General features: G+C 30.8%; 3 protein-coding genes across 5 annotated transcripts; 1 reads left to right on the forward strand and 2 right to left on the reverse strand.

The window, feature by feature from the left end:
- The first annotated feature begins 1,004 nt into the window (after positions 1-1,004).
- On the forward strand, positions 1,005-9,971 carry LOC146529371 (organic cation transporter protein-like). Of its 3 annotated transcripts, XM_085201509.1 has the most exons (5): positions 1,005-1,139; positions 1,248-1,607; positions 1,744-2,151; positions 2,226-2,463; positions 6,948-7,267. In XM_085201509.1, exons 2-5 carry the CDS (start codon positions 1,258-1,260, stop codon positions 7,116-7,118), a joined length of 1,167 nt encoding a protein of 388 aa, XP_085057635.1. In that variant the 5' UTR covers positions 1,005-1,139; positions 1,248-1,257; the 3' UTR covers positions 7,119-7,267. The 3 variants fall into 3 exon arrangements, with proteins under 3 accessions (XP_085057635.1, XP_085057633.1, XP_085057634.1); XM_085201507.1 differs by lacking the exon at positions 6,948-7,267 and having other exon boundaries at positions 2,226-3,182; XM_085201508.1 differs by lacking the exons at positions 1,005-1,139; positions 1,248-1,607; positions 1,744-2,151 and adding exons at positions 7,686-8,093; positions 8,528-9,971 and having other exon boundaries at positions 2,329-2,463; positions 6,948-7,307.
- LOC146529372 (lysocardiolipin acyltransferase 1-like) lies at positions 9,627-15,654 on the reverse strand. The gene is made up of 7 exons (XM_085201511.1): positions 15,508-15,654; positions 15,186-15,292; positions 14,802-15,093; positions 13,656-13,852; positions 12,401-12,579; positions 11,060-11,163; positions 9,627-9,969 (listed from the first exon to the last, which is right to left on the reverse strand). Exons 1-7 carry the CDS (start codon positions 15,557-15,559, stop codon positions 9,725-9,727), a joined length of 1,176 nt encoding a protein of 391 aa, XP_085057637.1. The 5' UTR covers positions 15,560-15,654; the 3' UTR covers positions 9,627-9,724.
- Positions 15,655-18,387: 2,733 nt separating this feature from the next.
- Positions 18,388-24,513, reverse strand: LOC146529373 (organic cation transporter-like protein). Its single transcript, XM_085201506.1, has 4 exons — positions 24,345-24,513; positions 19,919-20,273; positions 19,368-19,775; positions 18,388-19,283 (listed from the first exon to the last, which is right to left on the reverse strand). Exons 1-4 carry the CDS (start codon positions 24,373-24,375, stop codon positions 18,581-18,583), a joined length of 1,497 nt encoding a protein of 498 aa, XP_085057632.1. The 5' UTR covers positions 24,376-24,513; the 3' UTR covers positions 18,388-18,580.
- Between the last annotated feature and the right edge of the window lie 2,664 nt (positions 24,514-27,177).

The raw sequence follows: 27,177 nt of genomic DNA on the forward strand, positions 1-27,177 counted from the left end.
TGTTTGTAATTGCATTGATCAACACTTTCATTCTCACTGCGGCTTGAGCTCGAAATGGACCTCATATAGACTTCTCTGAAGTTCTCAAAAGTAGGTTTATGTTTTTTTCGTTGTTAGGTTATAACAACCCACCAACCTCACCTAACTTGAAATTCAAACCGCCGCGCCTGTTGCTGGGATGGCGTTAGTAGTTCGAATAAATAAAAATCCACATGGACATTTCACACCCTTTCTTGCTCTCATGTTTTACATACGTTACCGTCTGTGAATTCGATATTGTATATAATAGGCAAATAATAAAATAAATAATATATCAGTTCAGTCCAGTTCTTAATTTATGACGTAACACGTTTGAGCGTGCCAACTGAGCACTAATCACTTCGACAATGTAACTAAATAATATATTTTAAGTATTTTAAGTACCTACATTTTAAGTATTCACACATACATTTTAAGCATTCTATAAGATATCCGATACCAAGATATTATATTAAATACCGGATTATACAGGTGCTGATAACATATAGACTATGAATTGTTTTGGGTAGTTTCATTAAATATGTCTGGAATGTATGTATGTATGTATGTCTTGGAATGTCTTAGTCAACAATTTTGCACAATTTTTTTTTGTTGCAAAAAAAATAATCAGAATGAATTTTGATAATATACGTGAGAATATAAAATGAAATAAAAGTGTAACTATCATACACACCCAACGTAGAATGTACAAAAATACTGAGATACTTACTAAATTATGAAATAAATTCTTTTATAAAGGAAAAACATATGGTTTCATTTAAATATTGATCTGTTTACTTTTTGTTTCAGTCTTTTATGTAGTATTGAAAACAATTTCGTCATTAGCAAGTCTATTGTACAAGATCAAATAGACAATTTGTAGTGAAAATGAAAAGACCGAATTTTAATAATATAGTCAATAAGGTTTTGTATCTTATGTAGATATACATGTGACTTGGCAAGTATATATACACAATAAATGTCGCTTTCATTGTCAGTGATAACGTATCAAAATGATTAGGAATGAAAATATATTGTCTAAGCAGTTTGATTTTGCGTAATTTACATCTATTAAATAAACATCTTGGTTAATGTTATTAAATAATTGTTTTGGAGCACACGTGAGTCGAAATTATTTTTTAATTAGTACAGACACCCTGAATCATTTCTTATATTTTTTGTAAAAAAAAAAAACAGTTGGTAAAATCTCTACATAAATTTAATTTCAGATCAAATAATATGTCATCAGCTGACGATGCAATAGAAAGCCTCATCGGTCGTTTTGGTAAATACCAAACTTGGATTTTCTTTTTAGTTACAATTGCAAGGTTTCCCTCCGAATATCAGATATCTAACGTAGTATTTCTTTTGCCGAGTGTTGATTATGTATGTATGGATGAAGACGCCTTTAATAAGACTAATTACTGCCCCTGTAAAAACCCCGTTTACGACAACAGTACAATTGTTAATTCTGTCACTACAACATGGGATTTAATATGTGAAAAAAGTCATTTAGCAAGCTTAGCTCAATCTATTCTACAAGTTGGTATTCTTGGTGGTAGCTTAATATTTGGTCATATATCAGATAGGTAAGTGAAATGCTTTACTTTATAATCATTAATCTTAATTACCAAGGAGTGCTATGAAAATCCATCCATATAGATCATTTTAATGAAGGCTGAGAGAAGGATGATGAGTAATTAAATGATTTGTATTTGTTCTCAGGTATGGACGTAAAATGGCATGTTTACTTGCAATGTTGTCACAGGTTATTTTCACTGCATTGTCAGTAGCTGCAACCGAATTATGGATGTTCGTCATCTGTCGATTTTTAATTGGGGCTGCTGTAGGAGGAATTATGCTGTGTTGTTATGTGATGATCATTGAATTAAGTGGCAAATCATTTAGACCATATCTTACTGGCTTAATCGAAATATCGTATATAATAGCCTATTTTACACTTCCAATATTTGCATACTTTTTACGAGATTGGGGGCAATTACAGTTAGCTACATCTCTTCCTTGGTGTTTTGTAGTATTTTACTATTTTCTAATTCCTGAATCTCCTAGATGGCTTATAACAATGGGCCATAAAGAAAAGGCAATTGACCTATTAACGAATATAGCTAAAAGGTAAGCATACTCGTATATTTAAAATCGTAATATTTTATATTCTATGCGCTAATATATCTTTGATTTATTTCCAGAAACAACCTTTCAACAGATAATATAAGGTCAACTGTCGAAAATGTAATAAAAGAAATTGAGAAAGAGGATCGAAAACAACATGGCACCTATATGGATCTATTCAAAACTCCCAAAGTCAGGGCCTACACTTTAATTATGGCATTTATATGGATGTGCTGCGCAAATAGTTTCTTTGGTGTAAATCAATATATTGGTCGACTTCAAGGAAATATCTACCTAAACGTCATGCTATCAGCTGTAAGTCTTATACCCGGATTATTGTTAGTTGTACTTGCATCGTTGTATTTAAGGCGAAAAGTTGGTGTCATTATAAGTTTTTTTACTGCTGGAATATCTTTACTAATTTTCTTAATCATACCGAGCAACATGAGAGCGGTAGAGCTTACTTTTGCTCTTATAGGTCTCACTGGCGCATATACAGCATTTGTTCAAATTTATTTATATTCATCAGAAATCTTTCCAACAGTCATACGAAATTCTGCTATGGGTTTAGTATCTGTTTTTGCTAGATTTGGTGGACTTATTGCACCCTTTGTTGTAAATATAGGAATCGAATGGGTCTCTATAGTTATATTTAGTTCTTTGTCTTTTTGCGCTGGATGTTTGTGTTATTTCTTACCTGAAACAAAAGATACTGTACTTTTAAATACTATTGATCAAACGGAAAAAAAAGGCAGAAGCAAATTAAAAGGTAATTTATAGTAAAAAATATTATTATAATTATAAGTAATAATTTAGTTTAGGTATAATAAATATATAATAGTAAAATGTTTTTCCTTTGTTTTGAAATGTTTGAAAATGTAATAAACAGTCGTGGCGCGGTGACTCGAGGAAATGAAGGAGGAAGGAGGAATATGTGAGGAATATTTAATATTTTCATTTCCTAACTCTGATAACGCGGCAGAGCGCGGCATTGAGTTCACCACTCAACACGCAATTTTTATATTGTTATTCAATAAAAAAGTTTTTACAATCTTATTTGTTTTTTTTATGTTTTTGCGCTGCATATTCTACAAATAACTGTCATATTATAATTTTCCAGATATTTTTTATCACCTTTTATAATGTTGATTTATTTATTTTTTGATTATAAATAATACGTGAACTTCTTAATCTTAAACAATATCCTATATCAGATATATTTAATAATCGTATTAAAATATGTAATACGTCAATTTATTAGATACTTTAATATCGTGATAAAAACTGAACGACATTAAAAATTGTAGGGACTTGGTGTAATTTCTATTTATATCATACTAGCGGCCCGCTCGCGGTTTCACCCGCGTGAACTATGTTATTATTAATTTCTGTCTCTATGACTACGTCCTAGTGACGTCTATGCAAAATTTGAGACTACAAATGCTAGGCATTTGTAGTAACGTAGTTTCATACAAACTTTCGACCCCAAAAACAACCCCTTAGAAGTCGAATATTGCAAATTCCCGTCTTAGCGAGCACCTACGTCCTATAAGTAACTCCTATGCAAAATTTGAGGTTCCTAGCATTTCGTGATGAGTGAGTGACCTTTCAATTTTATATATATAGATAAATGTACTACATCCTTTCTTAATAGCACCAGAAGTGATTTAATTCTAAAAGAACGTAAAATAATATTTTCTTGAGCATCACGCCGTATCGCGCACAGTATATCCAGAAGGAACCTGGAATCTAATATTATAAGACATTTGTTTCCCGTAAAGACATTTCCGTTACCCATCCCCCCCCCCCCATCTCCCCATCTCCTTAAAGTGATCTGATAAAATTTCAGGGAAATCGAGGGAAACCTCAAAATTTTATTGACACATATTATATGTATAATACGATAGGTTTCATTTAATCTCTACACGCCGTACCTCTAGAATTCGGCGTCTTAACCCTTTTCCTCTTGTCTACCCTGCTGAGTGCGGGATACAGCGTGAAACTGAACAGAAACTTAAACAAAAACTAAAATGACTTCCGCCATTTAAATTTTTAAATATACATACAAGTATAGCTGGTGGTGGCGACTATGTTTCTTTTACTGGTGCAACATATACAGTAAAATATTTCAAACCCGTTTCTAAAAAAAGTTTATCAAGATTCGTCAGCAATTTAGACGTATCATTATTTTTTATCCGTACTATATATATTACGTGTGATAACAATGACGTAAATATCTACTACTCCAAAAATACTACTAAACGTTGTCGATCTGCGATTTTTCATTCACTTAAAACGTACTCAAACGAGAAAGGATCGTCCCATTTTATGTCCTGTTTTATATAATATCCTAAACACTGTTCAAAGTTCGTTCGTTTCTTTTACAACGATAATTTTATTATTTATTTTATATGAAAAATAATCTTTTTTGGCAAAATCACTTTTGTTTTAGTTGCAGTTGCACAGTTTTAATTACTCTATGAAAGCTTATTAGGCTGTGCTTTTACTAAAATTGATCAATCCTGTATTAGTATGAATAATATCATTTGTTATTTTTATTTTTTTTTACTTTGAAATAATTAATATAATATTATGTTATATTTTACATTTTTTAAAGTCCGTGCGTGTAGATACATATAGTCAACAAAGTCTCTGCATTGTGAGTTTTTTTGCTTCTTTTCGTTTAGATTTAGCCCTCACGTACACACATAACATTAAAATTGCTAGTCATCTAGTCAGTCGAGTACTTGTTAGTTTCAGAGCAAGATAAGAAATGTTACATTTTCCTCCTCTTTACAATGTGTAAGTCAATAAATAGAGTCGTATGTCAGCATACATTTCAAATTTAACCTTTCTAAGCTTATTTTGTATGTAGCTTCGTTGTGGAAAGCTTCACGTATGACAAATGTTTAACTAAAAAGATTTATCAGTTGCAAATTTAATCTACTGTTCTAATAATGAAAAAAAAAAACAAAAACCGACTCCATAAAACTTTTAAAAATAAAAATATACGAGTTTTTATTGGTTCTAATTAGTTTTAGTAGAAATTCGAAAAATATATTTTTTTTAAAAGAAATTAAATGACTATATTTTTTATTCATTGTATTTAACTTTTAGTGTTTTTTAATGTATTTTTATGATTACATTTTTCTTAAATTACATAGTGAAATCCAAAATATACTAGAGAAAAAAGAATCAGATTATACTTCAAATATTTTTATTAGCTGCGGTCATGATAGATATAGAAACACAAACACTACACTCTAGTAGTCGCTAAATACCATTTTTGTTTTAAAAATCACATAGAACTCATACAGTACATACTTAGCTACCAAAACGAGAAAATGAATAGAATTCATTTCGCAGAGATCGTGCCCACAACTATTGCGGTCTTAATTAGGAGCCGTCAATGGGGACATCTGTATTAGAATAGGAAAAGAAGGAATTTTCTTGATTTTTTAATCATATCAGAGAAAATCTATATATTAAATATTGTTTATATTCCCCCACATGAGGTTTTTTCACACATTTATCACGTGCGTCTCAAAATCTCTCAAAATCAAATACGTACCAGTTACATCTAGTTTTACAATGTTTATAAATTACGAAGCAAAAACCGAACATTGTGGCTTTGCATTACTTGCGTATTTTTATTCAAAATTATATTAGGGATAAACTAACAGATAAGCTGATCTTATAACCTACCTACTTAAATCTTATAGATATATTTTCTCATGAAGCACTTTATTTTTTTAGGTAGTGTAATGAGCCAAGTTATATGTATTATATGTTTTAATACATTAGAAATGATAGTTCAAACTATTACAAAATTAATTAACAATATTGAATATTATTGAAAAAATATAAATAATTAACTAAGTTTTTATTAAATTAATCTATAATTTCTGTTAATAGACATTTCTACATTAATTTTAATATCGCACAATTTTTTGTATTATACATTACTGTAATGATTATTAATACTAATAATAAAATAATTATTCTTGCAATAATAATACAATTGGTATTACGTTTTCAGCAATTTATTATAGTAAATGAAAATATGTTATATAATAAAATATTATGTATAATACAATTTTTTTAGTCATAGTAGACTTGGCGCAATTTTTACCGTGCGTTTTTTATTTATAAGAACAAATATAAAAAAGATTTGGACACAAAAAGATGTTGATCATCTAACAGTTAACTTTTGTGCTAGTGTTTACTTCTCACAAAATAATATTTTCTAAATTTTAAATATATTTAAATTTAACCGAAGAACTATAAGGATTTATTTTTTATAGTGATTATTTTAAAAACAAAAAAAAATGTAAGTACAATGAGTATGCTTCATCTAAATATCGGTTAAATACTACCTGACAATAAGCTTTAGGTAAGCTTCATTCGGGAAAGTTTGTATAGGAGGTTCTAAAATTATTAGTAATTTATTATATTTTGAAAAAACGGTAAAACAAAGTGCAACTCTAAAAAAAATATATTATTACTTCAGCATTCATTATTCATGTTTTTAAAAAAAATACGTTACTTATGATGCAGAACCCGCACTCATGTTAAGACACTCCGCACTCGAGGAAGTGAGAATATAAAATATTCCCTTTCCTAGAGTGGGAACCAAACCAACAACCTGTCGCATTTATACTCGCAAGCTTGTTCCCGTGTCACGACTGCCCTCTACTTTCTTAATGTTTTGATTATGAAATTATGCAACGATTTCTCTTTATTATTTTCATATTCTTATGCCGAATGGAATATATGTCTAAACGAAATGATTGTTACAGTTTCAAAACAATGCTATCAGCAGACGATGCCATAGAAACTATCATAGGTCGCTTTGGCAAATATCAAACTTGGATTCTGTTCCTTGTAACTATTGGAAGGTTCCCTACAGAATATCAATTGACAAATATTGTATTTATTATACCAAATGTAGATTATGTTTGTATGGATGATAATGCTTATAATCTTACCAATCATTGCCCGTGCGAGAATCCTAGATACGACACCAGTTCGATTGAGAACTCGGTAACTACCACTTTTGATTTAATATGTGACAAAAAACATTTGGCAAGCCTGACACAATCTATGCTACAAATTGGTATTTTAGTTGGGAATTTATTATTTGGTTTTATATCTGACAGGTAAGTTCCTATTCAAATCGTTAGATTGTAAGTCAGCTTTAAATATAATTATGATTGTATTATCCTTACCAGGATTAAGAAGGTATTAATTATCTAGTGTTACAACACTCCATTCAGTTTAAGAGACTTCGGTTCCCCACTTTTCCTCCAATTTTTGTAAGCATTGCATTCACAATAAGAAATGAAAATTTTAATTACCTAATTTACATTCTTGAGTGGGCATCGAATCCACACACTGTCACTGTTACAGTCGTACGATTGTGCTCCAGTTGCTACGATTAGCCTCATATTATGAAACATGTATTTCATTACGAATTAATAATTGTATAAAATGTTGCCCCTGTCTTTATGTCTGCTTTATTTACTTTTTTTTTGCAGATATGGTCGCAAAATAGCATGTCTACTAGCCCTGTTAACAGAAGTGATTTTTGTGGCACTTTCTGTTTTAGCAACGGAACTATGGATGTTTATTGCCTTACGTTTCCTGATAGGAACTGGAGTTGGAGGGACCCTGCTTAGCTGCTATATAATCATAATTGAACTAAGCGGCAAATCATTTCGACCGTATTTAACAGGTCTTATCGAGACAGCCTATGTATTTGCATATATAACATTACCATTTATCGCATACTTTTTACGCGACTGGAGATATCTACAGTTAGCGACCTCCTTGCCGTGGTTTTTTGTGATATTTTACTACTACCTCATACCTGAATCTCCTAGATGGCTTATTACTATGGGCCATAAAGAAAGAGCTGTTGAAGTTTTAACTCATATAGCTCGAAAGTAAGTAGTTTTTGTGATATATTTTTTGTTTGATATAAATACGCCTAAATATTTTTTAAAGCAAAAGCCCAACTAAACCCAATTTATAGGAATGATTTAGTTTTTATCTTCAGTACATATTGCATACAATATTTTTAAAGTTTACTATAAATTAGCTTAAGCGTAATCGTTTAAAATTGAGCTTTCCTGAGAGAAAATTTAGTCATTATAACTTTTATAAAAACAAAATATTTCAATAGTTTACTAATGCTTCTGAGACTACCCATTACTCAACCGTCTTGATAATTTCACTTAATTTTGTTGTGAAATACAGCACATGAAATGTATATCTATTACAATTGATACAAATATATAAATATAAACTACATTTCTTCTACAAGTTAAAAGTAATTATAAATTTACCATATATTTTTCCAACCATTATATATTTCCAGGAACAATCGACCTACTGAAAATGTAAGAGACATAGTGGAAAAAGCAATACTAGAAATTCACCAACAAGATAAAGTACAATATGGATCGTACTTAGATCTATTCAAGACATCGAAGATCAGAACCTACACATTAATAATGGCGTTTGTATGGATGTGCTGTTCACATACATTCTTTGGTGTCAATCAGTACATTGGACGTCTGGAAGGAAACATTTATCTAAATGTATTGCTGTCCGCAGTCAGCCATGCACCTGGATTAGTAATAGTCGTTTTGTCTTCATTATATTTAAGAAGAAAAATTGGTGTCATCACAAGCTTTGCTGCTGCCGGAATTTCACTGTTGATGTATTTAGTTATACCAAATACGATGAGATATCCACAACTAGCTTTTGCTATAGTCGGTCTGACAGGCGCCTACTCAGCTTTTGTTCAACTATATTTGTACTCCTCGGAAATTTTTCCAACAGTTATACGTAATTCTGCAATGGGATTCGTTTCAGTTTTCGGAAGATTTGGAGGATTTATCGCACCGTTTATAGTTAATATTGGAATTGATTGGGTTTCAATACTAATATTTACCATTTTGATCATTGGTGCCGGATCACTATGTTACTTTTTACCGGAAACTAAAGATACTGTATTGTTGAATACTATAAAGCAAACTGAAAAAAATAAAAGCGTATTTAAAAAATAAAAGCGTAATTTGCTCTTTATTTTGGAATCTTATGTTTATTCCTTCAATTACATATCATGAGGCCGTAATGGTGCAGATGCACAAGCGTGTGACTGTAACGATTCTGGGTTTGATTCCCTCTCAGTATAATGTATTATTATTTATTAACATTTTCATTTCTCCGCTCTCGTACTAAAGCAAGAAGCGAACGTTGAGTTCCGTCACTCAACACGCAATGCCTCGAAAATTTGACGGAAAGTGGGGATAGTGTCTTAGCACTAGGTTCCCTCTGCCTATCCTACTATACGCGGAATACAATGTGAAATTAAAAAAAATTGCATACCATACTAATTTTACATTTATATTTTTTACTCAATTCTTCAAAGTCACATATTAGGGTTTTTTTTTAAATGAAACAAGTTATAAATAGTTATTTATTATATTGTCATTTTCATTAATCAATACCAACATACTAAAATTATCTTATACTGAAGACAATAATTAGGAAAATTTAAATAAACTTATTACATTTTTACTTTGTTAAGTATTCTATATTGTATATTATGAAATCCGCCAAAATACTTAGTGACTAGAACAAACAGTAAGGTGTGATAAATAACCCAAAATTTAAAAATCACGCTAACGTACAAGCAGTAAATAAATAAAACGTCTATAAATGTCCAAAAAATAAATGCTAATTTGGCAACGGCAAGAGACTGAGATTCTCTCTTCAGGGGAGCGATCTTTGTAGTGAAGTCTATGAAATGACCTGAAACAATATAACACTTTAAGGATTATTTTCCTATGAGTAAATCTGCTAGCAATTTTTAAGTATAAACAGATTTGTTAGGGGATGATTAATTGGCGTTACGAAAAATCTCCCCAGCAGCAGCAGACTCTACTCTCTACTTTTTACCATCTTATATCCAATCTTTGGAGATGGTGACGTTTAGGCGGTTCCTATTACTAATGTTTCTCAGTCATGTGGTTGTACCGGAAGTGTTTAGCACGTGTACGTTCATACCTTAAAAATAAGGTACTTAATTAAGTTGAAATGATAATTCCTCAATCACCGGTAAAGTAAAGAGCTGAGTGGAAAAGAATGGAATTGTATAAAAAATAAGAATTGAAATATTCATACTTTTAATACCACTGCCTAGCTCCATAATATATTTTACTTATGTTTACAACTATCTTGGTGTCTTATGAAATAGAAGAAAAGAATTTCGCAAAGATGAAATAATAATTTATGATTATATTATTTATTGTGTTGATGTTGTAAGTTGATGAAGCCGACGTTGATTTCATAAATTAAAATGCCAATTTATATATTTAACATATTAAAATTTCCGATTTCCTGGTTTGGCCAGACCATATAGCATTGTGTTTTATAACCCTTACTTGGAATATTTTTGTTTGAATGAAAATTAAAGAACGGGGTCATCATTCATTAGGCTCAAATTAATCATGAAATTGTTACATCCCAATTAAAAAGTATATTCATAGTTATTATTTTGCATTTTGTAGAGAATATGTAAAAAAGTTATATATAGCTTACGCAGTACGTAGCAGCACGTAGCAGTTTAGGCAGAGGGATCTTGGGGACCTAGTGTTAAAACACTCCCTTCTCATCCGTTCCCCAATTTCCGTCGAACCCTGAAGAAATTGTACGTTGAGTGGCAAAACTCAACGCCGCGATTTGCATCGTTACTAGAGCGGGGAAATAAAAATATTAAATATTTTGGGAATCGAACCCACATCCTGTCCTCTGCGGCATACCTGGCCACTAATGATTTAGAAAATAGATAAAAAAGGTATATATAGGTACTTAAATTATATTTTAACTTGACAGTTAGTACCTTCTCTATGAAACCTTTCAAGACTTATATTTTTTTCCTTCCAACGGTCTTGAAGCCATGTTCTTAATTCGTCTTCTTCGAAAGGTAAATCCTCAATGGCATGTCTGAAACATAAGCATTCATGTGGTCTAATTAGTTAAGGTCTGCCTAGCTCTATAGTTTATATCGTATTTGTTCAATTCCACTTAAGAAATCATTTACCTTATTTAGTCAAAAGATGATGAAAAAAGAGTGAAAGATATTGAATAATAAATATTCTCTTTAACCGTTTTCCGAAATATCGGAGACGTAAAATATATGAATTTTAATTATAAGAAAATATTATTTTAAAAATAAAGTAAATAATTTTTATATTTTTAAAATGTTACTGTATATAGATTTAGGTAATGTTTAATACTCTGGCTGATATATTTTTTTCAAAAACACAACAAAGAAAAATAAATATTATGGATATTTTATTAACACATTGTTTCATATGCACGTTAAGTCTTATATGCAACAGTTTCTTATACAGCCGCATTTTACAAGGCTTCGGAATAAATGAATGTTAGTTATATTATCTAGTCAAGGTGAAAGAACCAGTTTTGTCCATTTAAATATGCGGTCAATTCCGCAGACATTATGAGACATAAAAATATATTCTTACCAATACAAAGTGAAAAGTAAAATTAAGTTACTTCATGAATATTGATGCAGTAGATGCATAAATTTAATTTGTATTGCATCGCCGTTTTAGTTATGAAAATAAGTTCAATACACTTTTAATTATAATAATTAATATACTTATTGTAATTTAACAGTTTTTAATACAATACGAAAATAATGTTAATACGAAGATCTAAATATGGTAATACGATATGTCATATATAATATTGGTATATATTTTTTAAGATGGATTATTTTTTAACATGGGCTAAATGATTTGTGCCTAAGTGACACGCACGAAACGCCATAAGATTTAAGAGTTGCCTTTGTTGTACATCACTAAAAACATTTTTTATGAATAACCAACTTTATTTTATGGCTTCTATCTCATATATTGTTACCATATTTTGAAGTTACTATGATTTTTACTCTTTACACAAGTAGATAATTAACTCAAATGTGTGACATATTATGTATGTTATATAACGTGACATATTATATAAAGTGTGACATATTCTAAAATACATTGTTGACATTTTGTTGACAACTTGTGTTCGTTATTGTTCACATTTTAGTGCATTGTGCATATATAATTTTTCATAAAATATAAGAAAATTTTCATTACATTTTAACTTTAAAACAATATGTTGGTATATTTTTATTAAGTATGCGATAAATATAATATTAAAATATTACCGTTTAAAGTAGAAATGCACATGCTTAGGCATATTTCCATGCAATAAATCCATTTCAGTTTGAGCAGGATTATCGTATGCGACAGTGACGTCGTACACTGACGTCAAACCGCTGCTCCTCATGCGAGTACAAAGAACTGCCCAACCGGTCGTACGAGGATGCAGAACAAATTCATAATTCTATAAATACATTTTTTACATATCAATATGTGTTTTTATAATTAAGAAAATCATAATTAAATCAGCTTCACGCAGTATCCCGCATGCGACAAGACAAAGGAAACCTAATGTTAGACTCTCCGTTCCCTACTTTCCGCTGAATTTTGGAGGCGTTGCGTGTTGAATTGCCTCGACACCAGAACAAGGACATGGAAATATATATTTAAAAAAAGATTTTTGTTTCCTCGAGTGTAGATCGGTCCACAATCAGTCGCGTGTAAACAAGTAAAGTCACAGCTCGAGCTGCTGCGCTACCACTGGTCTCTATATCATTAATATACGAGTATATATTTAAAATATAGAGGTAAAATATTAATAGTAAAGGTCCCCCTTTCATAATTATAATGAAGTAAAATATATTTTCAGGTCAAATGTCACTGACTTAGAACAAGAATAATAGATTAGTAGATAGCACTCTGATCTGAAAGCGTAGATCTAAATTCTATCATCTGATTTACATTACAGCCGCAAAATACGTACAATATAATAAAAGATATAAAAAGTCAGTAATTATTACATATATAAAATTTTACATCTTCCGTAGTATTAAGCATGTAAACATAAAACTACTGTCAACATTCTGACATAATCTTGAGATAAACTAAAGGCTATACAATCAAGGAATGTATAATAAAAGTTAATTAAATATTGCTAGATCATTCAAAGTGGGTGAAATTAACGGTTTCACCAAATGTCAAGGAAAATAATATTATTCACTTATGTAGATTTCTTATATGAATTTGTCTTTTTTTCGATCAAGAGGTTAATGACCTGCCGAATCCTGGAGGGATTGCGTGTTGAGTGGCAGAACTCAACGCCTCGCTTTGTCTTGGAAATATAAACGTAAATAAATATTTCACTTCCTCGAGTGGGGATCGAACCCACAACCGTCGCGTTCCAGTCACACCTTTGTGGCTACGATGCTATCTAGCTATATACTATAAATACAAACATGCAAACTAACAGCACGCGGATATTGAATCTACAAAATACAACTATATCAAAATACTAAATCACAAGGTCTCTACTCTACAAACCGGCAACTGCTTCGATAGAGCAAATTTTTCGCTTCGACGCTTATTATCTTCGCTCAAATCAGTGCCTTCAGGAAATAGCACTATCCTCTGATGATATCGCAGCCTTTTATAGTAGTCTATAAACTGAGACATATTAACTTGATCTTCCTGCCAATTCCGCTTGACGTAAAGGAAAAAGTTTAACTGCATTATCCATCCTAAAAAGAAAATAGTGTTTAAAAATTTTACGTCAGTGTTTTTTTTAGTTTTAAGGTCCATTGCCTAAAGTAAGGAATAAAGTGACTTATTAATTTAGTCTGCCGCAAAATAGAAGCAAAATAGAAGATTTTCATAGAAGTAAAAGAAGTCGTTTAAAAAAGAAGGCTGTGTTGATTAAGTAAAGTGTATGATGTACTTATTGGTTAAATGGCTAACATTTACTTTAATGTAATAACGATCATTCCTCAAGGGACTGTTTATGTATGATGATACTCGTACGATGAAAGCACGCAATATGGCTTATCCAAATAAAATGACATGTCGTGTTTTTGAGTTTCTAATATAATATTCAGATTATCCCTTTTTTAGGGTTCCGTATCTCAAATGGGAAAAAATGGATATCCGACTGTAAAAGATTACTTTGTTGTTTGTCCGTCCGTCTAACAAGATTATTTATCTTATAATCGCGTAGAAGTTTCAAGCTGAAATGTATACCAAATATTTAGGTCTATAGTCCCTTGAGCAAAGAAAACATGAAGCTTTCAAATTAAGGCAATTAAAAGATACGAGTATTTATGTATCGTTTTGCTGCGTTTTGTATGAAATTCGTCGCGTAATCTAAACTTATAGGGTACTTCCCGTGGACCTACGTTATGAAATTTTGCATGAAGCGAAAACATACAATACAAAGGAAGGAAAAAAATGAAAAGTTATAGGTATTTCTTAGAGCAAATCAATATAAGCTTATATTTGTAGTTCATTCTATAAAATTTGGCAAGAAGTGACATTTCATACAAAATGAATGCGTATTATAATTATAATAGGTACGCCCTATTCATCTGCAATCTTGAAATTGGTCGGTACATAGCCCTTGGTGGGTAGGTTCGACTCCATTGACCGATATTTTACTAGTTTTTTTTTAATTAAAAAGTAAAATAAATCACTTACCCATTCCAGGAACAGCTTTAATTTCATCTTTTAAAACAAATTTAATCTTAGATATTCCTCTAGACAAAACATCATACACATCAGGTTTGGGTTCCAACGAGATATTATTTTTTTCTCTGCATATACATTCTACATTTCTAATAGGTTTTTGAGTCGCGTGATACAAAGCAATCCAAACATAATTCCAGTCAACTCTCGTACGATGGTTCATTACTATTATTGTAGATTCATCAGGATTGACGTAATCACCATAATGATGGAGTTCCGTCTTGCAAATCCATTGGAACAATGCCTAGAGACATATATTGTTTAATAATTAAATAGATTTTAGAAGAAAATTCTCGGCCTAACGTCAAACTCAATGAATGTTTGTTGATACTTTACCACAGGATACAGTTCCCATAGAGCAAAGAGCACGTCAACGACTTTTCTATACAACATGTGTTTTATAAACATCAAGTACATAACAGGACAGTATAAAATGTAAAAACCTGAAATTATAATGTAGTAAAAGAAAATGAATTAAATTTAAAATAAAAGTACTACATATAGATATAATATAGCAATAAATATAATTTACTACATATTTTTATGTATATAAATAAATATAAAATTCAAAATTGGAACGGTAAAAGGAGAGTGATTATGTTAATTCAATAAAGATGAGACAAAAGTAAAACTAAAAATTAGCGTAAATTAGTCTCACCGGCTAATATGGTATAATACCATGCACCACAAACCAGCAAGCCTGCCGCCATGACGGCCGGCCTGTACTGACGAGGGGTTGGGGAAACCCTAGTACTGTCTAGATTAGAACCCTTATGATCTGACTTCCATTACATTAGCTTTACGCAACTTATACTATATTTAGCGAGGCTCGCTATAATTATAAAGGTAAATATGACGTAGGTATTCAGAAAACGTGTTATTTTAGAGAAAGATTTAAAGAGTACGAACATATTATGTAGGGCATGTAGGCTTACGTGTACACTATACAAAATACCTAATAATACTCTTTTTTTTTCTTAAAAAAGAAGTATTTTTAGCTTCACGATGTATTCCGCACATAACAGGATAGGCAGTAGGATCTACTAGGAATCACCTAGTGTTAAGACACTCGATTCCATTAAAACACTTCCGTTCCCAACTTCCATCGTATTCTCCAGGTGTTGTGTGTTGAGTGGGTGATATGCAAGTCGATTTATTTTGTTCCCAAAGCGATGATATGAGAATAAAATATTTCATTTTCCCGAATCGAACCCGCAAAAGTCGCTTTTACAGTCACTGCTCCTGCACCACGACGGCCTACATACAGGTATTATGATAATTTCATAATTCACTTACCCATTACTTGTAATGGGCGGAGGACGTACCTAATGTCTAAATAGTATTTCTCCCTGCCTCCTATTACTAGTTACGGGCACTAGTCTTAAGTCAGAGATGTGTGAAGATAAAATCGATGATTTTAAATTGATGCATAAAACATTTATTGCTATTGTAAGTATAACGCCATCGTGGATCATTGCAAAGTGTCTATTTAATCGACAGACTTTATATCTAAAACATGTACTCTCTTTGGATATACGTAAATATAAGTTAAAGTGCGTGAACGTACAAAAAACATTTATACAATATTAAAATTGATATTATTAACGGAGAGTTATGACTAAAATAAAAACATTGTACATTACCTACATACTTAATAAGTAACATCCGTGGTTTAGTAAACAGCGTATGTATGTAAAACAATTGAAATACCTTACGTTTGTGGTCACGATTGTTATAACCACATCACTAGTTAAAAAAATAACGAGGTATATCCGCACCTAACACGTCAATTGTAATTGAAAATTAAATAAATTGAATGTTCCGTATAAGATCCTATGCGTTGTATGAATGAATTTAACGATATTTTATTCTTTCGTTATTTTATTTGTAACTGGCTGGTAACAAAGGTTGTGAGTTCAATCCCATTGGGGGAGTTCAGACATTTTAAAAATGTATACATACTTATATATGTATTAATATTTTGACAAATTCTTACATATTTTATTAGTCACCATTTAAAATTTCAGACGAAGTATGTCATCTCGAATAGATATCGTTTATCGTTTAGGAGATTTGAAATTTGTCATTCATCCCTTTAACAGATATCCGGCAATACTACCTGATTGGATTAACTTTGACAGGTTTATCAAGCGTGAATTTCCTATGAATACCTGAATGTCTTGTATCTAATATTTTATTAAGAATGATATGAAAATGACAGAAGTTTTCAAATATTAATCGATTTTTTTCTTGAGGAATCTTTAGGGTTTCATAACTCGTAATATTATTTCTAATATCATAATATCTTCCATCTACAGACAGCGATCAGTTACAATTTAATTATATGTAGAAATTTGTTTTGTCTCGTTTATTAATATGTTTGCTTGTAAAAACGTTACGAACATTGCCAAGTAAAGAATACGTTCCTCAGATTTGTTACATTGACGTCTTTGTAATATTTATAATAGGTTTTACGTCATAACAGAAAAGTGTTATAAAAAAGGAACATAGTAACATAGATATAGTCTTAAAAATGATAATTTTATTAGAACACGAAAGTAATTCAGTTTAGTAAATAAATAATAGTGTAGTTCAAGTGGGTCGCTAGTTTTGAATATATTTTTAAATATGCCTAATTCAACTGTACTCGTCACATAAACAACTTTCACAACCAGCAGTTTAATCTATCGTATAAGTCACTACCGCTAGCTTTGATGTCTTAAATATTTCTTGGAACTAAATTAATATTATACACATAATATAATAAAAATAAAAAAATATGGATTTTCTTGTATCTTGGTCGTAAATATCCGATGCGGATAGGACAGTCGTCGGGACCGAGCGCACCGAGGGTTCAGTACAAAAATTGGAGGTCTCGAGCTTTTTCTGAACTTTTAGCTTAGCTTAGCCTCTAAAGTCGCTTAGGGCTCTAAAGCCCTTTCAAATTCAGAATTCAGAAATTATGGGGCCGTAGATTTGAGAATATGGTTTGAATTTCAACACGATATCTCCAAACATTCCTGAGATAAAGTCTTTTAACAGACAGACAGACAGTCAGATAGACGGACGGACAACAAAGAATTCTGATAAGGGTTCCTTTTTTTCTTAAAAGGTACGGAACCCTAAAAATTCACAATACAAAAGAATGCATTAGGTCAATCAAATGTCAAAATTTACAACATTTTATCAGAAAAATGTTACGCATAATGAAATATTTATCACATAATATAAGATAAATATTGACATTTATAAGACAACAAAACACTTAAGATTTTTCTTATGTTGTTATGCAAGAGACGCGAGTCACGGCTTTACGAGTTAAAATTAACTTTCTTTGTTATTACTGAATAGTAAATATATTTGGGATTTTTACCTTATATAATTATGGACACATGTAATTTTTTTTTTTTAATTATCAACTTAATATACTAAAATTACATTAAACTCATAGTGAACATGTCACAAGATTTTTTAAAGGAAATAATAGAAAAAAAAAATATACAGTGTAGCAACTATTTATTATAAAAATAAAAATATATTTTTAATCAGGTTTTTTAATAATATTTTTATTTTAAAAATGCATCTTTACATTACATATAGAAAGTAATTTTTTTTTATCGTTGCTACGGGAGCACTTGTAAGTAAAATAATAAAATAACTTAACATTTATTAAATCTATAAATATTTACAATTTATTTTATAATTTCTAATTATTGAATAATTTCTATTTGTTACGCTTTATCGCTGGATGATTTCTTTTTACCGAATTGTTCTCCTTCTTCTATCGTGGTCATTAATTCACAACCCTTAGTTTCAGGAAGAACTAATGTTATAAATGTAGCTATGAGTGGGAAAACTGCAAAAAGTACCGGCGGTATCCACGTCGCAACGTCCCTCATTTCAATGACAAACGGTGCTATCATAGAACCTACTCGAGCCATCATTGACGAAAACCCTAGAGCAGCATTTCGTACAACCGTAGGGAACAATTCAGTACAGTACAAATAGACTACAACGAAAACTATGAAACTAGCTACCACTCCTATGCTGGCACATATAACTGAACCAATACCTTCTGGAATGACAGATAATATTAACAAACATAATGCACATATAAAGTTGAATACTATTAGAATAGTTCGCCTACCACATACTTTCATTAAAGGTATCGACGATAAAGTGCCTAGCAACGTGACGCTAGCGCTCAGAGCGACGTTGATAAAAACGTTTCCGCTCAATTGTCCCACGTATTGTGATACTCCATAGAAGCAATAGCTGCATGTTAACCAGTTGAATGACATAGCAGCTATGTTTTTACGAAGATTTGGAGTACGGAACAGATCCAATATATTTCCTTTTTTTAGCTGACTTGCTTCCACTGATTGTTGATATAATTCAATATCGGTGCGAATATTTTCTGTCGGGCGTTTATTTCTGTAATTAAAAAAAAATATATAATTTTTTCAATTTAATAAATTTACAAAAGTTTTAGACAAATTTATAACTTTGAAAGCTTACACTTTAGCGACTCGTTCCAATATAACAATAGCTTCATCTGTTCTTTTAACTGCTATCAACCAACGTGGAGTTTCAGGAATTAAAAAGAAATAAGCCAGCAATACTGCAGCAGGTATAGAAATGGCAAGTTGGAATTTCTCATAATCTCTGAAGTAATATCCAAATACGGGCAACAGCATGTGACCCAAATTGAACGGAACTTGATATAACGCTGATATAACATCTCGATATTTTGTCCCAACAAACTCCATGACCATCACGAAGCCGGTAACCATTGTTCCACCGACGGACATGCCAATTAAAAATCTTACGAATGTAAAAGTCCAAAATTCTGGGACATATGCTGCTACAACTCCCATCGACACTTGGATGACAACGGCTACCAACAAAGGTTTTTTCCGTCCAAATCTAGAAATGAAAAAAAAAAAGTATGTACTGCATAATAGAACATTAATAAATAATTGTGTAAAATTTTTCAAATTTCAATAATCTTTAACATTTAAGATATAATTAAATAAGAGTTTAGATAGAAAATAATGATAATTTCTCACCTATCGGATGCCATTCCAAAAAACACGCTCCCTAATAGAGTTCCCAATTGAAATAAAGTTTGTGTGAAGCTAGTTAACCATTTTCTGTCACATATTAAATCCCATTCCATTATAATAGTATTTGTAAATATCGATGTGTCGTACTCTGGGTTTGGACACGGGCATGTTTCATTATGGCTAGAACCTATACATGTGTACTCTACCTTCGGTGATAAGAATATAATGGCCATTTGGTGGAAAGCAACAGGAAATTTCGTTAAAAATATCAATATACATAAGTACAATTGATATTTGCCAAAAGATCCCGTCACCTTCTGAATGAGATCTTGCTGTGGTGATTTTTCTGATTTAATATCTGGAAAAAATTATATCATGTTATTTACTACTATATCCGTAGTTAGTTTCTCAACTTTTTCACGATTATTTACTACTATATTTTATTTATTATTATTATATGGCCAAATCTTATATTATATCGATTATGGCCAAGAAATATTGTCTATTAAAACTTTTCTATCTCTTTAAATATGAAATAAAATGAATTATCCAACGTTTATATGTTTAGGTGTGCAATCATAATCAAAAGTAATAAGTATAACATATAAAGAAAAATACCATTAATTATTAATATACGCAAGATTGCTACAATACAATTCTACAAATTGCAATGGAAAACTTACTCACGTTACTCACTCATAAAGATTACATTTCTATTGAGAGCAACAATTATATAAATATTTTCTCTATTCTTACGTCCATGTTTGCTCGATTCGTCGATTTTTGTAATATTTCAAAAATGTATCAAACAGGTAACGCCACGAAACATAATGCATATGTTGGGTGGTGTTACATAACGTCGCACGTTGCCTTATCAAATCAAGGAAATGAAACTAATAATATAAGTATGAAAACGGGAATTCTTTCAGGGGGAATCGAAATCAAAACTATATATACCAACAGCTCCGTGATGGTCGCATGAATACATAAATATTAAATAATTTTTTAAAATTTAATCTAAAGATTTAGATACTGTTAATGTAAAAAGTATAAATTATAAAAGGGTCCGAATTTCTGTTTACATAATGAGAAGAATAACTTTTCATCTCTATTCCACTAAGCCCCCGAAGTTCAAGGTCGCAATGAACATAATATAATTACCATTTTATATTTTAAAGAACTCGTTTCCAAAGAAACGTCCACGTCGGATCTTCTTTAGCGGAACGCCTTTTTAACATAATCGAAAGCGAAAAATATGAGAATTTGTGATTAATACAGGTACTATTTTTTGTCTCAAATGTAATTTCAAATTCTGGTACTTAATGTGTTGTAGGAATTGTAGGGTAATATTTTAATGTGATAACGTTAAATCGATAAACGCCGGCTGCGTACAGTCACACAAAAAACATGACTCATTGTCACGTTCCGTCTGAGCCGAGCGTGCAAGCGAGACCGCTATACAACCGACAGAGTACAACACGATCAACTTGCGATGTAACTATTTTGTTATTAATCTGAATAATTTAAATAAAAAAGTATGTGAATTAACGAATGGAATGATAATGGTAATTTATCGAAAATATTGTAATTTTAAATTAATTCCTCCTTTTTATTATACAAAATTCTTTATATGGTATTTAAGTAATTCAATTTAATTGCAAAGACCTCTAGGTACGACTCTAAGTCAAAATATGGGATATTAATATAAGTAACAATATATTTAAGAAAATTGCTTTTTGCTGTAACTCACACATGCAGGGCAAGTAATGACGGCCTAGTCTTTACACACTCCGCTCCCAACTCTCCGTTTTGTTACGTATATTATAAAAAACATTTTACAGTTTAATATATGATGAAAATTAATACTTTATAAGAACTGTAAATAAAAAAACTGTACATAAAATTTTAACTGTGATGAATCACTGATTATTTTATTAATACAAAATATGTAAAGAAATTTTAAAATTTTCAACATTTTAAGATAAATATTTAAATTTAATTACACATTTTATAATATGTTAAAAGTTTTCCATTTAACTGAATGAAAAAAACAAGTGACTCAAATAAAGAAAAAGTAAATGGAACTCGCAATGTCACGTGTCGCCTCATCTCACGTGGTTATCACCACTTTTAAACTGGCACGCTCGGATCGCCATAATTAAAGAACAACAACAACAACCACTTTTAAATGTCAATAATATATTCCAACTAAAATATTCCAAATTTAGTAAACTGGTGATATTTACATATTTATTAAAGCATTGTTTATGTGAATACGAAAGGTTATTCTATTATTTGCACTATTTTTTATTTTAAGTAGATACCTCTCCAATGACAGAAACAAAATAAGTTATTTATAAAACATATTCTATAGAGATAAAATGTTACATATTTTCAACGGTCTGGAGTTATTTTTTTCTTTTCTAACTTTTTTACGCCAATAAAGAATATCAAAAGGCAAGGCAGAACTTTGCTTATTGGTCGGGACGGATGATGCGGTAGGTAGGTAGTATTTTGCCCAACACGATAAGTAAAGGCTGAAATTGTATTCGAAAGTTTGTTTACACGTATTGTATGGTTAATAAATATTGATATTTTATAATATTTGTTTATATTTGTTGTAAATTACCCGACACCCATAATAAAGCGACCCTTGCCCTGATACACTGGAGACGTTTATCCGCCATGGGATTTCCCTCATACTCTTTGGCATTAGACTTTTAATTAAATCATTCAATTTATCATCAAAGAAAGAACATTTATGTCAACAAGTGATAAAGCCATAAATAGATGGACATCCAGAAGTCCATCTATATTTGATAAGCGTATGTTATAAAATACATATCTGACGGACTATTTATTTTATAAACAGTATTCTTGACGCAACCAACACAGAACTGACGGTTGGTAGATATAAAATTGTATGCATATTTACTTGATAAGAGAAATGAATAAGAATTAAATAGGTTTTTTAATAACATTACAACGAAGAAAGGCAATGGCAACCTTAAGATGAAATTAAATTGATTTGCCATATGCAGACCATGCGTATGGAGAATACCAGTTTGGGGAATACCATCATATATACCAGTTTGGCATTTTACCAAAAACAGGGAAAAACCAAAAGCACGTTGAGCCATGCTCATAATAAATTTTCATATATTCTCATTTGTTTATTTTATTATGCTATCCCGTCTTTTAAGGTTTTATAATCTTAAAACATAAATAAAATATTATCGCTACTAATAACAAATTTAAAACAAAATAGATCTAAAAAAAATTTAAATTCTGTAATAGAAATGAATAACCTTTCCAAAAAGTGGAGTAATTAACATATTTTTATAGTAAATGGTAAATATAAAAAAAATACTTTTTTAATATTATGTCGTCGTGGCAGTGGCAGAGCGTGTAAACGCGACAGTCACGGGATCCATTCCCGCTAGGTGAAATGAATTATTTAATATTTTCATTTTCTCACTCTGGTAATATGACAAAACACACAATAACAACAGGCAATATCTCGAAAATTCATAGGAGAGTGGTGAATGGAGTGTCTGATCACTAAGTTCCGTCCGCCAGCCCTGATATATGCGGAAACTCAAAAAAAAGAATCTGAACCAGATATGGCCAAAGGCAGTTACATTGAGTGTTCAACTGATGAGCAAAAAAGTCAACATTGAACAGATTCGGTTTTTATTTCGAGGCTATACTCTTCAAGATTTATATAAATACACTATTTTATCCTAAATATAAGACCTTGCTCAACCACTTTTATTATTTTGACAATGAGAAAAAACGTTTTTAGCATATTGAAATCTACATATTTTTTCTTAATATTAATGAAGTATCAGAATTATTTGTATTGCATATGCATTATTACTATCGACATTCGCAAATGTCGACAAACGAGTCAGTTTTTTAATATTCATACACTTATCATTATTAATAAATTTAAGTACATATTTTATGCAGTGTGATATGGAGAATAAACAATATATTATGTATAATATGTCGTAATAATATAATGCAATGTAGGTCAGTATACATTCACATTAAATATTTATTATTGTATTTTTTTTACTTTTTATTTATTTTTTTGGCTTAATGTTTTTACAATAAATATTAATGAAGAATATATTAACAGATTTACTTAAGTTATTATGTATATACTAAGCTATAAAAGAAAGTTATTTTTTTAAATAGTCATTTGAAAGACTGCTTATTTAATTTAATGCACTTGTGCGGTGTACCCACTACCCATATGTTTCCTTTCAATTTTAACGTTGCCAGTACCATGACATCTACATATAACAAAATTTACAATATTGTATTGTTTTTAATCCTTCACCATGTCAACCATAAACAAGGTCGGTAGATTCGCAAAATCTAGGCCGTTGGTATTTGCTACTTTCACCAATAATATTCTTACCATTTTCCTCTTTGGAATTTTGTAGCTCCATTGTAACTTTTGTTGTCTTAACTTTTGTCACAGAGCACTGTTCCGGTATCACACACGCCTGTCTCTCATGAGGAGAGTCGCTGCCGAAGCCGACTGTTCCCTCAATGGCTTACGGCAACAGACTGGCTTTGCCTCAGTTTACTTGCAATGCGCGCGCGCCTTGCCGCAACTCTCGCGCTGTCTTTTTTATTTATTTCAATAATTATTATTGTACGTGACGAAATAAATATTTTATGAACAACTGATAACTAACTGTTATTTACAACGGTAATCGCTGTGATGTAAATATTTTAAAATTTAACTAATTTTAAAATATTTACAACACAGTTCATATAGTTAGTTCTTTAGGTGTAAAGTATAGTAATTAAGTAGATTATGGGTATATAGTTAGGTATACATAAAAGTAAAAGTAATAGTAGTGTAAAGTAAATTCTCGAGTGCTGAGTCAATGTAGTATAATTTATCATAAGCTTTTACATTTTGCAAATTATAGTATGCATTAGAGGCTAGAATATAGAAAGTAAGTATATTATGACTTGATAACTTAAGTTAATTTTATAACTTAAGTTAAATTTCTTTGCAGGTTCGCAAAAACAACCGTTTAAACGAAGACTTGTTTTATAGTGTCCACATTGATCCTCACAATAAAATAAAATGTTTCATGGAATAAACTTGTTTTTATATTGCATGAAACATAAGACAAATAATTGCGGTAAGTAAAGTTGAACGATCTGGCCACTACGTCAGTATTTCGTTGTAGCTGACGACTTTTCCTCCCGACGACCGATCATTTAAATAAATATTATAAGATTAACATATCAAAAAATACATAAGACTTTATTTTTCTTATACATACTGCAGCGTTGAGTGCCGCCACTAAGTAAGAGAACAAGGTCCAGATCAAATCAGAAGGAAACTAATGTCAAAACTAGTGCAGTCTTCACATTAGGTTATTTCTGTCTGCCTAAGAAAAAGTGTAAAGCTGAGAAAACTTTTTACCTTATTGTACTGTTTTTTAAGCTTCATGTAACAGAGAGAGCCTATTGTAAAGGCAGACTCGCGGAACTAAATGGCTCGCTTGGCCTCGACACCAGAGCGAAGAAATTAAAATATTAAATATTTCATTTGATCGAGAGGGAATCGAACCCACAACTGTCCTCAACATAATGTTAATATCACATAAGGAATTGATAGCAAATTTATAAGCTAAGTTTAATAATGTTTTAAACAGTCAAAATAAAAATTAATTAATAAAAGAACAGTAACAATCTAGAGGAAAAATAAATACAATATATCAAAATATTCTTGACCTTAATTAAAGGTCAAGCATACAAAAATATTTCCTCGTTAATAGCTAGTGCTAAACGTAGCTGGATCTATTATAGTAATAAAAGTCTTCTTACTTATTCATAGTTCTTGATATTATTAATTATCCAATAAATTTATTTTTAATATATAGATTTGTGCCTAAATCGCGTATAACAAAGCGGACAGCCGACAGAGAGAGTGCAGTGCAAGAGACTCCGTTCTCCATTTTCCGCATACAAGGCAATGTCTAAAAATCTACCCCTTTTTTGGTTCTTTATATATACAACTGCCTAAGCAAAGTAGTGAAAACAAAATCGGTTTTATTATATGTAGAGTATAGATTATTTATCATTATAGCGAGCGAAGCGAGAGGATGCTGGCTTTCGAAGCGAGCAGGCGGCATTATGTTCTAGTAGCCATACATAACATAAACGTAATTAAACGTGAAGTATTTTTTCCTACATCTTTCAAATAATTAAACAACTTTGAGACAAGCGGTGAAAATCGTAACCAAATACAAATGATTATAAAATATGAAAAGTATACTCAAAAACTTTCCAAAACCATAATAACTATATGTATTAGCAGGCATCTTTATAACATTTTATGTTATAGTGGTTTCAATGTTTTCCCAATTTCATTGAATAATATGTTACTGATAACAAAATGTTTAAGCAGTTTGACACAATAACAAAACAAAAGTTATCTTATTCATAGTATAATCTGCTGATTACAACATAAGAGCAAGAGAAATAGAGATTAAACTGTTTACTCTCGAGACTCGTCTAGAAAAAATATACAAACTAACTACCTAATAAACAAGCTGGAAAATTCTATTCTGATATACAAGAAATATGTTAATATTAATACGTTAGAAAATGTTTAGAATTTCGTACGTAGCGTAACTCAGATCTGCATAGAATACCATACCCATATCTATTTAAATTCTCATTCTAAAAAGTACACAATTCTAAAAATGTTCTCGAATTAAAATAATATACTTAAATATGATAATTGATTGACATGATTGTTATAAAAAATATAAGTATATCAAACATATAGTACGTGTCTATAGAATTTGAGGTGTGACTCCGATTTCCATGTTATTCCATTATCAGATATTGACTTGGTAGTAATTCTACCAACGAAAGTTACACTCTTTCAAACTGAAAAATTATTTCTAGAATCAGTCACGAGAAATTATTGACAAACATAAAAAAACTGTAGTTAACGAGTAGAACCTCCTCTTTTTTCGGTTAAAAAGTATGAATTAGAATAAAAAGTACATAATATAGCGTATTTCATCGCTTCGTCTCGACGTCTCTAACTGAAGTAAAAGATACGACAACGTATCTCATCATGCCTCACTTTTAATCGACTTTCTGAGAAAAGGCCAGGTTCCTATGTCCCAGTAAAAATTTGCTGTAACGCATCGAAATATTTTTTTCACATAGTATATTTTTACTCGAGTGATTATAGATAAATACTATGGTAT

This window comes from Heliconius melpomene, chromosome 18 (genome assembly GCF_056956725.1).
Source record: "Heliconius melpomene rosina isolate 202511_hmr_F chromosome 18, ASM5695672v1, whole genome shotgun sequence".
Lineage (NCBI taxonomy): Eukaryota > Metazoa > Arthropoda > Insecta > Lepidoptera > Nymphalidae > Heliconius > Heliconius melpomene.